At 33.8% G+C, this 16802-nt stretch overlaps 1 protein-coding gene across 8 annotated transcripts in view; it reads right to left on the bottom strand.

Annotated features, from left to right (window-relative positions):
* Positions 1 to 16802, bottom strand: part of LOC143240481 (ras-responsive element-binding protein 1-like) — a 41096-nt gene that overhangs the window by 10942 nt on the left and 13352 nt on the right. The window contains exon 1 of one of the 8 annotated variants that reach the window (XM_076482969.1): positions 15390 to 16256. The exons of 6 other annotated variants lie outside the window; for them this stretch is intronic. In XM_076482969.1, the coding sequence (XP_076339084.1) occupies positions 15390 to 15501 (112 nt within the window). In that variant the 5' untranslated portion in view covers positions 15502 to 16256. Of the gene's footprint in view, positions 1 to 10359; positions 10622 to 15389; positions 16257 to 16802 lie in introns of those variants that run through there. One more of the 8 variants, XM_076482972.1, reaches the window with a different exon arrangement.

The following is a 16802-nucleotide window of genomic DNA, read 5'->3' as shown; positions in this document are numbered from 1 at the left end:
AAACAATGGAAAAATAAATTATGAATTTCCAAACAGAGGTCTTACAAAAATCTGTTGAAGTTGTACATATTATGATATTAAACAAAAGGTTACAGCTGGGTACATTTGAAACTGAAAATACTCATTATATCTACTAGGTGTTAAAAATGTATTTTCGAATAATACATACATTTTAATAGATACGTTTTTCTCAGAGATATGAAACAAAGCAGACTGTTAAACTTGTTGTTTGTCATAGTTCGTTCGTATTAAATATGTTGTAGATGTCACGAAAATGAACGGTTAATCCTAAGAATATTATGTATATCAATTGAAATTATTTGTTGATTGTTTGTTTTTTTAATTTCGCGCAAAGCTACTCGAGGGCTATCTGCGCTAGCCGTTCATAACTTAGCAGTGTAAGACTAGATGGAAGGTAGACAGTTATCACTACCCATCGCCAACTCTTGGGTTACTCTTTTACCAACGAATAGTTGGATTGACCGAACATTATAACTCTTCACGGTTGAAAGGGCGAGCATGTTTGGTGCGACGGAGATTCAAACCCGCGACCCTTAGAGCATAAATCGACCTTCCTAACCACCTGGCCATGCCGAGCCTTGATGGTTTGTGCATCAATTATAATGGTTGGTTAATATTAAGATTATTATATGTATCAAGTAAAATTATTGTTTGATATTAAGTTTGTATATTAAAGTACTCCTTAGTATGAATTATTAACACTGAGTATATATTAAGGTATTAATCAAGAGCTATCATGAAAAAAAGAGAAACAATATTTGAGAATCTTCCAAGTGAATCTTAATCGATTTTTTGACAGTTTACAAAATAAAACATGCGAAGGAAGTAATAATTAAAACACTTAGAAAGCTCTCCTTCCAGCTCCTAGCTGGTACAGTGGTACGTCCATGGATTTACAACGCTAAAATCAGTGGCTCTATTTCCCTCAGTGGACTCGGAAGATATGCAGATGGGGCTGTTCTATACCATGTTTTGGTATATTTCTGTGAAGTGTATCAGCCTGACTGACGTATAGTGATGAAAACCCAAAATCTTAAAAATTAGATCGAGTAAAGAAAGTGTTGAGATAAAACTGAAAGGAACGTAAATTAATGAATTACGTTATTCATTTCAAACTCAATATCTTTCTTACCATAAAAATATGAACTTGTTTACTGCCTTCATTACAAAATCTGTTATCGCAGTTTTACACCAAAAATGTATCTCAGAACGGCTGGTATAGGTACTAACACTTACTGATAAGGATAGAACAACGTTTCGGCCTTTCCTAAGTCGTCTTTAGGTTAAGAAAGAGAGAGTTTGAAAGTGATCGTTGCTGGACACATCACGAGAGTATAAACAGACACGGGACTGTAGGGGGCGTTACAAGTGGATGCTAGGTTATTAATTAGTATAGGTATAAAGGTGTTCATTTATATTGGTTTAATTTTGGTTTTAGTTGTTGTATAAGTAGGGCTTCTTTGATTTTGCGTTTGTTTATATTTGTTTCCCTACTTAATATCTGGGTGTTTCCTGTGGTTGTGTTTATTTGATTTGCAGTGTTCAAAAACGTGTGAAGGTGTTTTTTGTTTGTTTGTTTTCTTTGAATCTAGTTTCCATTTTTCTGCTTATTTTTCATGGCAGTTTTTGCATTGTATTATAAATTATGTTGGTGTTATGTTTGTCAATGTAGTTTTTACATATTATGGACTTTAGTTTTGTACCACATTTTAGAACAAATTTGGTGTTTACTGGAATGTTCTGTTTTAAGTTTTTTTCCAGATGCTTATTTTTTTCGCCGATATCAGGAACATATGGTATGTAGCAGTGTAAGCTTTTGTAGTTTGTTGTATATTGGGATTTAATCTTTAATCAACAAACGATTTGTTGTGTACGCTGTTCTTCGTTTTGTTTGTTTTCTAACACATTTAAAATGTTTCTTTATTTGTTATTAAACATTAAGCACAGAGATATACAATAGGATATGTACGTTGTGCCCACTGCAAATATCGAAACCAGATCTATAATCTTCAAACTTAGTGCTGAACAATGTCAAAAAATCAGAATAAACGCGCTTTCGTTGGTTCCACGGTTTTGTCATCCTTCGGCGTTAATAAATATTGTAATAATGTAAATATTGTTTTCATAAGAAGCTTATTTTTCCAGTTCTTCTCCTTCGTTCATCAATAAGCGTATTCTGAAAATTTCCTGGCAACAAGAAGAAGATTAATTCACATAATATTGTCAAATCCAGATAAGATACCTGCGAACTGCAGAGATTAGAAGCTATAAAACTCTCTTGTTATGAAGTCTGAAAAGTGATAAGGTTATAAATGATAAAGGGACTAGCGAGACAGATTTAACATATACCCTATAAACCCGGTCTACTCTGACTATAAGAGAAGTGCTGAGAAGCCACTGAAGATCGAGGACTGAAAGGCATCATTGATTCCCTAAGCAATTTGAGAACCTCTGATACGTCACCAAGCCACAAAAACTAAAAAAAGCCCTTTAAGTCCTAAGTACTGCATTGTTTTCTTAATGTACGCTGGAATATCTGTTCTTATCCACGACATTTGCGTATAGCTTAATCAGACTTTCTGAATAAAAGTCAATCCTAGAATCAATAAATAGCTCTTTCAGTTCTTATGAACTGTAAATAACAGGTCATTGTTATCTACAAAGTAAACATTTTTAAAAACATATGTGAAAAGCGAAAAGCTCAAAACGCAAATCAACACGCACATACCCTGGATTACATCACATTTAAACAATGCAAAGTATTTGAGATCAGATATTTCAAAACTACTTTCCTCAGCTGTTTTTCAGATTTTCTGATTGGCGAAATAATTTGAACTCTTCACTAAAGTAAGAGTAATAGTTTGTAGATGGCGCTCTAAAACAACCATTATCTCTGAAATGGCTGTAACTAAAAGCAAAATATCTATTGCATTAAAGAAACGTATAAACAACAGCAAACGCAAATAAGTGGACTTAAAGACGATATTAACTGTCATCTGAAGCGACAACTGTTACGAAATATGATAGAACGTTCTGACAAGTTATTCAAGATTCCGTTGAAGCGAAGCGTCAGCGAATAAGTAAAATGTTCGAAAATGACGTACGCAAGTTCCGAAGAAAAAACGATGTAAAAAATAGGTCTTTTGATCCTCTGATACTATCGAACTTTTATTTACAAGCTACATATTCTGTAAGAAGAACTACAAAATAAAAAGACAACGTAAGTAATATTATGCTGTTTTGTTTTTCAGTATATCTTCATTTAACAAACAACAGTCGTTACAATCTTCACATCACGTGCCCCCACCGTTCCGTGACGCCTAGGTCCCGGTACTTTGGTAAGTCACATGAAAGCTTTCGTAACAACTTTGACTTCTTTTCCTCGTAACCACTGATACATCATTCGTCCAATCACAATATGAAGAACCTGGTACGTCACAAATAAATAAATAAAAACCTAGATTTGGAATTCCCTTTGAGGAAGTAATCGGATGTTGATATCCTGTTGAAACACATCAAATTATGAAACTATGTATGGAGTTTCTAGAAAATTATTATTCTTTTTAAATCGGTTTTCTTTCAAGAATCATTATTATATTACATCTCATTACTTACATTCATAAAAAATATAAAAGTCCAAGAGTTCCATTTTAAACGTATTTTTATAACCTTTAAACTTAATTAGCAAAAGGTTTTTGAACAAGAATGCCACATGGATCGCCCACCCATGAAGCTCAAAACCAAAAGGTGGAAAACCTGAGATGTTTTCGAATTATTTTGAGGAAGGAAAACCTGAAATGTTTTTCATTGTTTTAACGAAGTAAAAACTGAAATACGATAGAGAGTCGAATTCCACCTGATCCCAATTTCAGGGAATCGAATCTCATCTGATCTCAAGCTCAGTTCTAAAAAACACAAAACCTAACGTCACAGAACAGTGTATCGTCCATACAAACTTTTCTAAGGGAAAGATGAATTCTGGGGGGTTATTGTACGAGATCTAAAAATGGAAATATATGAAATCAAACACTGAGCTACCGACAGAAACTAATATAACATTATAATAAAACGTAAAATGTTCCCAAAGATTTTATTCAGTTATTTCCCCCAGTGTTTTTATAGTTTTATATCTCTAGATGCACTTTTATTACAGAAATATGTTAATTAAACTCGTTAAAACATGTAATAAATACAATAAAAACTGTTACCTTATAATTTTTACATTTGTCATTTACAAGCAAATTTATTACCTATTTTCTATGTTCTTTCACTTTTACTGTGATATGCTATATCATGATAAATGCATTTAAATAGACTTACTTCGACGTAGTAATTAAATTACCATGTAATTTAATTATTTGCTTCTTATCCTTTCAAGTTATGGCGAATTGCAAAAACTTTGTTACTTTTGCATTTAGTTTTATTCCTTGTAAAATAGTTGTGTGTATGTTTGTGAGTGAAAGTTTTGGTTATTTGCAGTGAAATTATAAAACAATTCGGTTTCGAAGTACTAAAAACACATTACCAACAATATAAGAAAGTAATGTATCAAGCTAATAAAAATAGGTTAAAAAACACGTACAACAAACTTACATTGATAAAATACTATTATTATTTTAAACTAAAGCTACACAATGTACGCTGTGGGGAATCGGATCCCGGATTTTAGCGTTGTACTTAATGCTGACCCACCTGTGGACTATTAAAATTAAAAAAATAATCACGTCTCAAAGTACAGATTATGGTTTCTTCTACCAATATATAGTATTTATTTCGCTTTACTCCTCGTTATGTAACTATAGATGGCGTTGCACGTGAGAACTGATCTGATGGACATTAATTTACCCTCATAATTTTCTTGAATGCTACTTAAAGTTTTAGTAATTTGTATTCGTCGTTTACAAACAATATTATTACACAATTAGTGGCTTTCACCTTCACCACGAAGTGAGTTACTGAACAAAGCAATCGATAAATTTACTATTATACGCTCTTTAAACTGTTATGAGTATCTGAGTACAAGGCCCGGAATGGCCTAGTCCGTAAAGGCGTGCGCTTTGTAATCTGAGGGTTGCGGGTTCGCGCCCAAGTCGCGCCAAACATGCTCGCCCTCCCAGCCGTGGGGGCGTTATAATGTGACGGTCAATCCCACTTTTCGTTGGTAAAAGAGTAGTCCAAGAGTTGACGGTGGGCAGTGATGACTAGCTGCCTTCCCTCTAGTCTTATACTGCAAAATTAGGGACGGCTAGCACAGATAGCCCTCGAGTAGCTTTGTGCGAAATTTCAAAACAAACAAACAAACAAATCTGAGTACAGGACTATTCAATCCCGGTAATCAAAAATGTCTGAATGAGTCGTACGGCTTGACGTAAGTAAGTTTGCTAGAATAATTGGGTGAAATGACAAAATTAATCCCTTGTTTAGGAAACTTTACCACTTTACTGGCCAAGAATGAATTCCTTAAACACAAATATCAAATTGAAATTTCATCTAGAACCTAGGTCAGAAATTAAACTTGCAAAACTATTTCAGAGTTCGTAACTGTCAGTGCATAATTAGGACTAAAATCGTGTTTTGTTACATTGTGATATTCACCTAACCAGACCGTTTCACAGATATGTAGCGTCGATATTAAACTTACATCGTCAAACCCAAGCTACCGTACAAATGTATATTGACACATTCCAGTCGAACTTCTTACTACATTATACAAGTCATTACAAAGTGTTAAAGTAAACATTAAATTACCATACAAAAAGTGTCACAACCGAATGCCATTAAGGTATTTACTCAAACCAACTGCAACATCAAAATAGTCACTTTATCCAAGAATTAAAACATCACGTATAACTACTTCAAAACAAGTTGTCATAACTACATGTATGTAAGTTTATAGCAAAGATACATCAAGCTATCTGGTGTGTCTACTGATGAGAATCAAATCCCTGATTTTAGCGTTGTAAATCCATAGACTTACCGCTGTCCCACCGGGAGACCCATAATCACAGTATTATACAAACAAACCACTTTACACAATTTGAGACCCACAAGTTATTAAGAAAATAAACTTATTACATTCCACTGCGTGAAGGGAACGAAGTTGGACTAGTGGTCAGCGCGTGTGAACTGTCATTCAGGTGACTCGTTGTAGAAAAATCGCGCTCCGCCACAGATGCACAATAGAAGTAATGGATAAAACACACTATATTCTCAATTCAATACGGGAAATAGCCAAACACTATATAGTCCCTATATAGCTAAATCATTATAGTTACTGTTGTTTTAAAAATTGCTGAAATACATCAGGGAATGGTTAACGTGTAGTTTATATTTAATCTTTTTTGTTGGAATTTTCAACAATAAAAGTAATGAATCATGCCATATTTTTTCCCATACAAGTTCCACAATTTTGTTTCCATGTTGATCCAGTGATTTGTTAACTGACAATTTTGAAACTGTACTCAAATCCTTTGGGAACTTAATATCATTTTGTAATATTTCTTGAGCTTATACTTACAATTTTGAAGTGTTACGATAGCGTGACGTAAACTCAACGTAATCGTCTTCCTTATTGGAATCTTATCACTCACATTTTATTCTGCAGATAAATTTTTGGAGCTCGTTTAATATTTAAATAAGTTATCAAGTAATAAGTAATAAATGGGTGAAGGACGTCTGTAACGTTCTTAATTTATCTATCTTTAAACAAGAAATGGGTCCAGAGACCAAATTTCGAAAAACATACACAAGTTAAATTGATTCCTCTAAACCAGCTACAGTATTTGCAATTTACAAACCTTATACCCAAATTAATTTTCCCATCCTTTTATTAAGTTTTTGGGTTCACCCAACCTTAGCCAAAGTTCTATTCAATATGTTTGAATCTTAAAAGCTACACGGGTGCAACATTAAATGATTCAAAAGAAGCTCAAATTCAAATGAAATTGAAAAGAAATACATATATATAATTATGAGATTAATTGTATCACAGCTCGATATCTACAGGGAGTTGATTTAAATGACTAACAAATTCATATAGAAATCATTTATTATTAGACATGATGTTTTCATCATATTTTAGGTATATCAAGTATTATTTCACCGTTGACTAGTATAGTATAGTCGTTGTTGTTGCTGTTTAATCTTTTAATTTTTCTCGCGACGTGTTGGGTAACTTTTTAAACGCAATTTCCGTGGAGATAGTTATAACATCACCAAAATGTCGTGTTCGAGCTTTTCACATTTAAGATGAGGATGATGGCGTCCCCGCTCCTAGCCGACTCCAACACACATCACCATGCTCAAGAACTTCATAGATTTTTTGAGGATGGGTGTGTCTCTGGAAAAACGTCAGAAAATCAACCTTTGGCGATTTAGAGCCTATAATGTATTCCCGAGGCTTAGTTCTTTTCTACATTAATATCTTGATTATTTTCTAACGATATTCTATGTTTAATAATCTCGCATTTATTTTGTGATCAAATAAAAGAGATTTGTTTGTTTATCAGTGGACAATAAACATCTAGAAGACACTGAGTTCTATTTGGCTCATAAATAAAGCATTAGGTATGAGGGGACTAAAGATGTAAACAGTTAATGACTTATTCATGATTAAACAAAACAAATAATTATTAAAACAGGCCTAGGCTTCAGAAAGACACCTAATCTATTTTTTGAATGATTTTTGACATAAAATAAGCTATGAATGAAATAATAAAAATTATCTTACACGTAATTGTACAGTTTTCTAATTGTTTAAATTAGTTAAGATATTCCCGAAAACCCCAAATTCCGAATAAAGAGAAAACATGCTAATACATATCAGCACGGTTCTCAACTGTGGTCACATATGCCTGTCGGTTGGTTCGGGAAAGGTTACACAAGTACGTACGGAAAGGAAGTTCACATCCCATTTTGGTCCGGGTAGAAAAAAAAAAAAAAAGAGGTTTTAAAATCCACTGCTTTACAACGCACACACACCATAACTAGTACCACGCCCTTTGTATTTGCCGAATAACCCATTCTGGTGGCTATGTTGGCGCAACTAATGAACGACAACTATAAAAAAAGTCAATGAAATAACTAAGTTGAAGAATGTTCTCAAATTGCTTAAGAGTAACACGCTCGCTCTTTCTCAGAAATATTGCTTGTTTGTCGAATTTCGCTCAAAGCTACTCGAGGTCTTTACGCGCTAGTCGTTTCTAATTTACAAGTGATAGACTAGATAGAAGGAAAGTAGCTAGTCAACAACATCCACCACCAACATTTGGGTTACTCTCTATCAAAAAAAAGTGAGATCTTTTGTCACCTTATAGCGCCCCCTATGGCTGAAAGGACGAGCATATTCGGTGACGGAATTCGAAGCACCAAACCTTATCAAGCGGTAGTCAGAAATCGCTATTAATATATCCAAACACTGTGCTTTAGTTTGCCACCGACTTTCCTCGATTGTCAATATTTGTATAATTTCTTTCCTAACGTTAGTCGTGCATTTATCATTGCATTCCTTTTAAACGTTTTCACATACTCATTTTCAGTTTCTATATTATTTTCCAGTTTCTAGAACAAAATCATTAACTGTTTCGCGTTGTTTGTTTACATATTAAACTTAGGATCACATGTGGAGGTAGTTTAACGTTGGTCTTTACTAACCACAAAATAGACATGTGACAACACTAACTTGAAAAGTTGTCTCTCAGACAGTTAAGCTAAAGAGAGTGTGAAATGATCGAGTTACAAGCGTGGTTGTCAATTCGTGCAATCTGTAAAACGGCTGAAATGTGTGATCCACCTGCGCTAAGAGTGTCGCATAAGGACCAACGGTTGATAATCCACACAATGAGACACGAGAAGATACTCCAACACAAGCACAATGCATCGACATTGTTTGAAATAATGTGAATGTTTAATACAACGACTGTTTATGTAGAAATCTTGCTATGACTGACTACAAATTTAGTTTCTAAGACGTGGAATTTGTGCCGATGTTATGACTGGTGAAATTTGCAAAACTTTGTCTGTTTAATAAGCTCATTACTAAAGATGGTAATATTTGATGTAAAGATACAAACTATGAATGAAATAATAGTTAACATTATGCAGTTCAAACCAACTGCATAAGGTTTTTTGTAATAATATTTTGACATATGCTTCCAAATTACAGAAAAGTTATTAATAATTATATATTTAATGAGTATATAATGGATCCTTTATGTGTAACAAAAAATTAAAAAGACTTAGTTATCAGAAGAAATACAACTGTTCACAGAGAAACACTTGAATTTGTAGATAGTAGTTCTTTGTTGACTGTTTAAAACCTAAGTAATTTAGTGTAATTCAAATAGGTAAAAAATGATACACACAATAATTATGGAAAATGAAATAAAATGGAAAATAGGTATTGAGCATTGTTTTCAACTAAACCATTCCTGGATGCAATTCTTCATTAAATAGTTAAACTATAGTTACTTGGACCATATTGAATGGAGGATCTGGTTTCATATTGTGTCTTAACCTCTCCTTGGACCAGTTATTCAATAGGTACTTAAATCAAACTATGCTTGACTGGATCGTAAACGACTGTGTTGTTTTTATTCTTTACTTTATACAAACATATTAACTTAATTGTAAACTAACTACAAGCAGGCAATTCAAATTTGTCAAAGTCGTAAATTATTCTGAGATACATTTACTTTGTTCTGATAACATTTTGTTAAATATATCACACACATATATGTGCGTTAACTTCCCATACAGACAAATGCAAGTGCCCTTTGATTATGGAAAATGTTTTCAAATTATGTGCCAAATATGCACTGCTGATTAATCTTTGTATAAGATACTTCAGTTATTGTGGATTCGAACCAAGTATTTCGTATTTATATTACACTTATCTTATCTTTGATTTCTCGAGACCTCCCGAACAAAACGCCCTTTGCAGGATTTGAAAACAAAAGCTTAAGTCATACACCTATACTATGATTTAATCGTTAGACCAAAATATAATAAATAAAACACAAAATAATAATGATGAAGCGAAACAGAAAAAGTTACTGAAATATATTCTGTGTATCCATAACTCACATTTCTTAACCCCAACGTGTAGTAAGGCTTCCGCACGACTTAAACAAATTATCGTTGTACAAAATGTTTGTAAACATTGAGTTCCGACAGCTTTGGAACAAAAGAACATTATCAACAGTATTTTTTTTTTACATTCCATGTGTTTACTTACGTTCTTGAAGTTAGGAAACTGTGGACTAAAAGAAAACTTCTCTATTATAATTTGTTCGCGCAAGGATACTTTATTGGAACGTCTACCTTAAAGGTAACACATACCTTTACTATCAGCCATTCCTCTCTAGTAACCTTCAGAAGGATATTAACAGGGAATTCAACACATATTCTACTTCATGTTTGCAAGATGTGAAGACCTCGGACTAAAGGGGATGGCCGTCATGCAACTAGCGACAAATCTAACACCTGAATAGGCACCAAGTGGCTAGACATACAAACGGTAACTCAAAGGGTTACCATGACAACCATCCTGTACACAGAACATGACCCGTCGTTAGATGCAGCGGATCACAAAGATACTGTGCGATCAATGAAAGATGACTTACCTGGCCTCGCATTCTCTTCACGCGCAACGCGCTTACCCGCCAAGACCGTATATGGTATAGACGACAATCAACCGACCAATGGAGAATTATTCTATAGGTGTAAAGCCCCGATTACAGAAAATTTTCATCTGTTTATTATACATGTTTATTAGCCTCGGCTAATAAATAATATTACCATATTAAACGTAGTCGTCACTTACAGTGTAAATTGGTGATATCTGGGTATCAAAACAGGTTTGGTTGTTAAGTACGAAGTTACACAATAACCTATTTATAATCTGCTCACAACCGGTATCGAAACATGATTTTTAACGTCGCAAGACTACAGATTTATTGTTGAACAACTGAGGTGGGGGTTGAGTATATAAACGACAGATTAGTAGTGAATCAGCTGTTTTTTCACGACTGGAGGTCAATAGTTTAGAAATTATCATTGTCATTAGTTTAATTAAATATATATCAGACAACAAAACTACTTGTTGGTTACGATTGCTTTGTTAGTCTTTGTTTGTTATTTGAACAAAAAACAGAAATTAGGTAACTTTTAATATTAAAACTATACCGACAGGTTAAGCAATCCTATCTTAGACTATACATTTGGGTGGAAGGGAAAAACCTATATTATTTTTCGATTCATTTGTTTTTGCCAGTAATTAAGTCTGTATTGCTACTAATATTGCTATTTAATATCAATACATATTAATATCTTTAAGAATTTTAACATTAAATTTACGCTTTTTAACAGACTGACAGTAACACAACTGAACCGAAAACCCCTTCAGAGTTTTGCCAATTATTTGATATCGAGGAAGAACTAAAACAGGACTTTTTAAAAATCTTCTGTTCTTTTTTATTAACAAAGAAAGCAAAAACCTAACGTCAAGGTTCTTAAAATCGTTATATAATATATGTATAGCCATTTTACGGTTGCGATCACTGCAGTAGTGGAAACATTCAGTTCGTTGGTTAAGTATAAAACTATACAATGGGCTATCTCTGCTATGCCCAACATGAGTATCGAGGCCCGATTTTTAGTGAGCGCTTTAGACTTACCGCTGTGCCACTAGGGAACACTCACATCCACATTATGTGTTTTTTAATTCTAAAGGCTGGTGGCAAACTTAGCTTTTTATAATTCGCTTACAGCTGAAAGTTCGGAGAATGTCCAGCGAGATCACGTCTTGAATTCTGGACACTGATCCAATATCCGACACAATAACAATGAGGCAACACTCAAATTTCTTTTTCACCGAAATAAAAACAGAACAATGACAGTATTTTAATTAACAGATCTTTAAATCATTCTGCATGATAATGTTTACTAAATAGATAAGAGGGATTTTTAGACAAAAACTGATTTCTTGGATTATCTGATGTACTCGATATTTCGTATAGTTGTAAGAATGGAACTACGAAACGCATAGTACGTTGAGGGTCACTGGAGTTGTGATCAGAATTACAGTCAGAGACTTATCAAAATGAAACCTATATAGACGTGTATCTAAAACATGTCATGTGCTTATGAATTTTCAGAATTGTTTTATCTTAACCCTTGGCAACACTGATAACGAGGTATATTCTAATCATAGTCGGTTCACTTTATAAAAATATTGTTCTATCGGAAGGATACATAATGATAAGGTTATTTACCTTTGAACTTTCGAAAAGCAGCTCATATTGCAGAAACTAGCCTGTTATTTATTAACTTATATTGAAGCAAGAAATAAAAAATGAGTTTTATAATATATATAGAATATAGTAAATTGAAATACCTTCCTATAGACAACTTTATAGCTCGAAAACATCATAACAATTTACTCCCAGCTATATATCAGTAACACTATAAGTATCAACTTTGACATGTAATTAAATTCTTCGACAAGATCAACAACCAAATGAAAACATAATGAACACCACATGACACTTGTTTGCCGAACACCGCAAAAATTGGTGTTTTTCAATCCCTTGACAATAATATAATTTGGAAAATAAACAGTCTCTTATTAAATGATACAACTATCAAAGCCGTAGGAAGCAGTAGGGCCAGTCAGATCATGGACTTACCATTTTTGCCTTGCATATATAGCTACAACTTATGTATTAAAACTTGCTTATTTTAATTCAATATATTACGTTGTGTATATGCATGAATTATAGTTAAAATGGCTCAATATTCAGTCTCACAGCATTAAACCAACCTATAAATGGCAATGTGACAATGACCTGACCACTCAAAAATTGCTCTCTACAGTAATAGAATAGATTATTAATTAGGATAAGAAAGAAGAAAGGCTTTGAATACAAGATTTAAAAAAATGGCTCAGAGGAGGAGATATAATAAAAATAGTGTGGAAATGTTCTGCATAGAAATAGTGTATTGTTTGAAAATGTTTGCATACCTGTCGAAAACAGCACACGTAGGAACAGTACATCAACTGCTTACTGTGTTTTAAGAATCATTTATTACTATGTAGGGACGACCTAACCAGTTACTGTCATCATGAATATCATTAACACAAACCACATATCAGATTTAACTTAACAGTCGCGATATTTTACATGAAGGAAAACAAGGTGTCATGGAGCTCAGTCAAAACGTAGCCTCTTATGACGAAATGTCATCGATCTTCAAAAGCATACATTCTTGTAATGTGAAATCATCATTCGCCACTGTAATCACATGGTAAGGTTTCGAGATTTATCGCACAGAAGTGCTGTAATGAATTCTACGACTATATAAAAGCATTTTAGTTTACAGAAGTGAGGAAATTTGTGAAAAAACGTTATACAATATCTTCTTTCTTTTATCATATACATTTATTAATATGAGCTTTTCATCAGAGCAAACCATCTATTTTTTCAGCTGAAATCCATTTAACCCAATAATATCTCACGAGGTCGGACTAGCTTGTCACATTCAGGTTAGTCCTAAACTCGAATAGTAAGGTAACAGTGGAAAACAGCACAATAAATACAGATATTTAAACATTCTATTATAACCAATACTTGTAATAAAAGTAACCATAAAATAATGATACTGTATGTTAGGTTTAGTGTGTGTGTTTTCTTATAGCAAAGCCACAAAGGGCTATCTGCTCAGCCCACCGAGGGGAATCGAACCCCTGATTTTAGCGTTGTAAATCCGGAGACATACCGCTGTACTAGCTGGGGGCCGTTAGGTTTAAGTTTGAAGTTAATTAATGATCTTTTTCCACAGTTTGTTATTTCTCAAAAGAACCGTTATATGCATTACAGCTTTTAATTATTCAACTTGTGTAATGAAGAATCGGAAAAAGAAGCACATTTGGTAGAATTATCTCACATAACTAATAAAAAAACAGTGATGGAAGTAACTCAGCAGCACCCACCGCCAACCCTTTGGCTATGCTTATCTGATCGAATAGTGGATTTTGCAGTTGCTGCCTTAAAGTAAATGGGATACAAACTAGAATCCTCGGATTCATAGATGGGTATGTTAACCACTAGGAATCGCCAGGCCTAAATTAGATATTGTTAAAAAGTTATAAACGTAGGTAATTAATATTGGGACTTTGAAATAGAAAGGCACACTGTACAACATATAGACAAAACTGCCAAGTCAGTCTCCTAGGGTTCGAATACACAAGTCTCTAATTTTGAACTAAACTCTCGGACCAGAGTCTTCTAGTGTTCGAATATACAGGTCCCTAATTTTGTACTAAAGTGTCAGGCCAGAGTCTCCTAGGGTTCAAATATACATGTCATTAATTTTGAACATCTGAACGGATGAAGATGAGGCAGTTAACAAAACTAGTCGTCACAGGAGGTTTGTCCGCCTTACCAAACCAAATAATGTGGCTTCTCGAAACTCGAACCATGCAAAATACAGCAAAGAACACTAACAACAGGCAATGCTCAGGTATGAGTATTTAAAACAAACACGAATAAAAATCCTTGCAACTCTCAAAGTGTTCCTATCTTGTACTTGATTTACGTTTAAGTGGAAATAAATAGAACGTTATTTATTTGTCATATAGTGTACGAATAATGGCAAAATTGTTACAATAAAACAATAACTGTACTCTTATCTGTCCAACAAGCATCATTTCACCAGTAGACAACAAATACAGGCCTGTTCGCAGCAAATACAGGCACGTTCGGGGACTGCAAATCCCAAACAAATCATGAAGAGTAAACTAAACATATTAGAACAACAACAACAAAAGGTAAATATATACTGGACTATTTACGTGGTGTATATGGGTTCATAGCCTTGTCGGCCCACAGTTGTTGTTATTCATGTTTTAAGGGTAATACGGACGTGCTGACTATATATGTTAATTAAAAAAAAACACTTTCTTTTTCAAAGGCATGTCCTAACATTCAACATACCAGATTGTGTATCCGACGGGCCGCGTTTTTCGAGCGGAGGTGCCAAATCTTACTGTTCGATTAGCGTAGCCCAAGAGTTATTAGTGGGTGCTAATTATTAACTGTTTTCTCTGTTGTAAAGCAGTTCCAACTTAAGGACGGATACTGTAAATATTCCTTCTACAGCTTTGCTAAGATACCTGAAACGAACTCATCCTTGTGTTTTTCGTTTTACATGCGTTCTTTACTTGCATGCATATGTTAGGTAAGTTTGAAAGTTTCTGACAAGGAGTATCTTCCTATATATAAATCTTCATGTTTCTAAACTCTCAATCCATAATATTATACTTCGATATTCTTTGAATTTACGTTAATCCGCTCAAAAAAAGCACTTACAATGGGCTAACTGTGATGTCCCACCAACCACCCACGCAGGGATCGAACCCCGAATTGTAGCGTTATGAGCCAACGAACTAACCGCCGAGTCTCCAAGAGGTAGTCTTAACATGATATATATCGCAGAGTGTTGGATCAGTGTATAACTTCGAACTTCAAGGGGCACTAAATAAGAAAGGAATAGCAGCAAATTTGTTTACGCATGCGCAGTTGAGCTAGAGAGTTCCGAGGTAAACGAAAGTGATCCGTTAACTAATGTTATGGTTAGTTAAAGAGTATTATTTTGTTTTTTTTTCCAGGATATACATCATGCCACATCCTTAGAAAATAAACACAATAAAATGAGTATGGTGAGAAAAGATCACGGTTTTTTTCTTCGAATTTGTTACGTGTGCCATTTAAAAAACAAAAATATTACGCTGTTCATAACACGACTCATTGCTGCATCCTCTAGCGGAAAAAACATAAAACTTACGTAGGCCGTTCACCTGAACTGTGGGAAACACCGAGCATCGCGACAGCAAAGAAGGTAATGCTGAGAGAACATGTGGGCTTGGTTATTCAGCTTTAAACTTTTGTTCTTCAACGCAAACGATTGTAGGGACAGTGTTTGAGTCATCGTTTAAATAATACTAGTGGCAAGTCATACCCGTTTGTTCCTTACATCTACAGGAAAGGAAAAGATGGCAATAACACTGTTTTGAATTCTGTAATGATTGTCAACTTTTAAACTCGATATTGTAAGATAATGTCTCCAATCGTATTGGAAAATATAACAGTCTAAGAAAGCTGTAAAAATTGACAGTTGTTGAAGTCACATAAAATTAGTCATTGCACGACGGAAATTGACTCATGAAATGGCTGCCCATAATTAGGCGAAATATGTCACTACTTCAATAACAAATATAAATAATACTGAAACTGTACAACACCAGCATTTGTTTTTATGCGTTTCAACATTAAAATACTTGATATATACCAGTATAATACTATTTCGATTTTTATTACATATGATACATTTTTGACACTTTTTTAAAATGAATATTTTTACCTTAAATACAAGAACTTTTAAAATTAACTTACCCGCGTGCATTTCGCTGCAGGAATCGAAAAAAAAGTCGTTGACTGAAGTCTTGCTCATTTTAATACACAAACATGGTTCTCATTAAACTAAAAGACACTGTATATAAGTAAGATTAAAAATATACAAAAACAGTCATAATTATACACAATCCATACACAAAGAGCAGCTTGGCCAACCAATACAAACTTGAGCATTGCAAGTAGGGTCGTTTACTTATAATGTTGTCCTTATTTAGATATCAAATGATAATTATAAACATTCTTGTTTCATTCTTAATAATTATATTTACTCAGAACCGATTATTAATAATTATCTGAACGCAAAGGCCT

The sequence above is a fragment of the Tachypleus tridentatus genome, chromosome 13 (assembly GCF_004210375.1).
Source record: "Tachypleus tridentatus isolate NWPU-2018 chromosome 13, ASM421037v1, whole genome shotgun sequence".
Lineage (NCBI taxonomy): Eukaryota > Metazoa > Arthropoda > Merostomata > Xiphosura > Limulidae > Tachypleus > Tachypleus tridentatus.
Note: the sequence above shows the minus strand (reverse complement) of the source record. Positions and strands in the feature narration are given on the sequence as shown.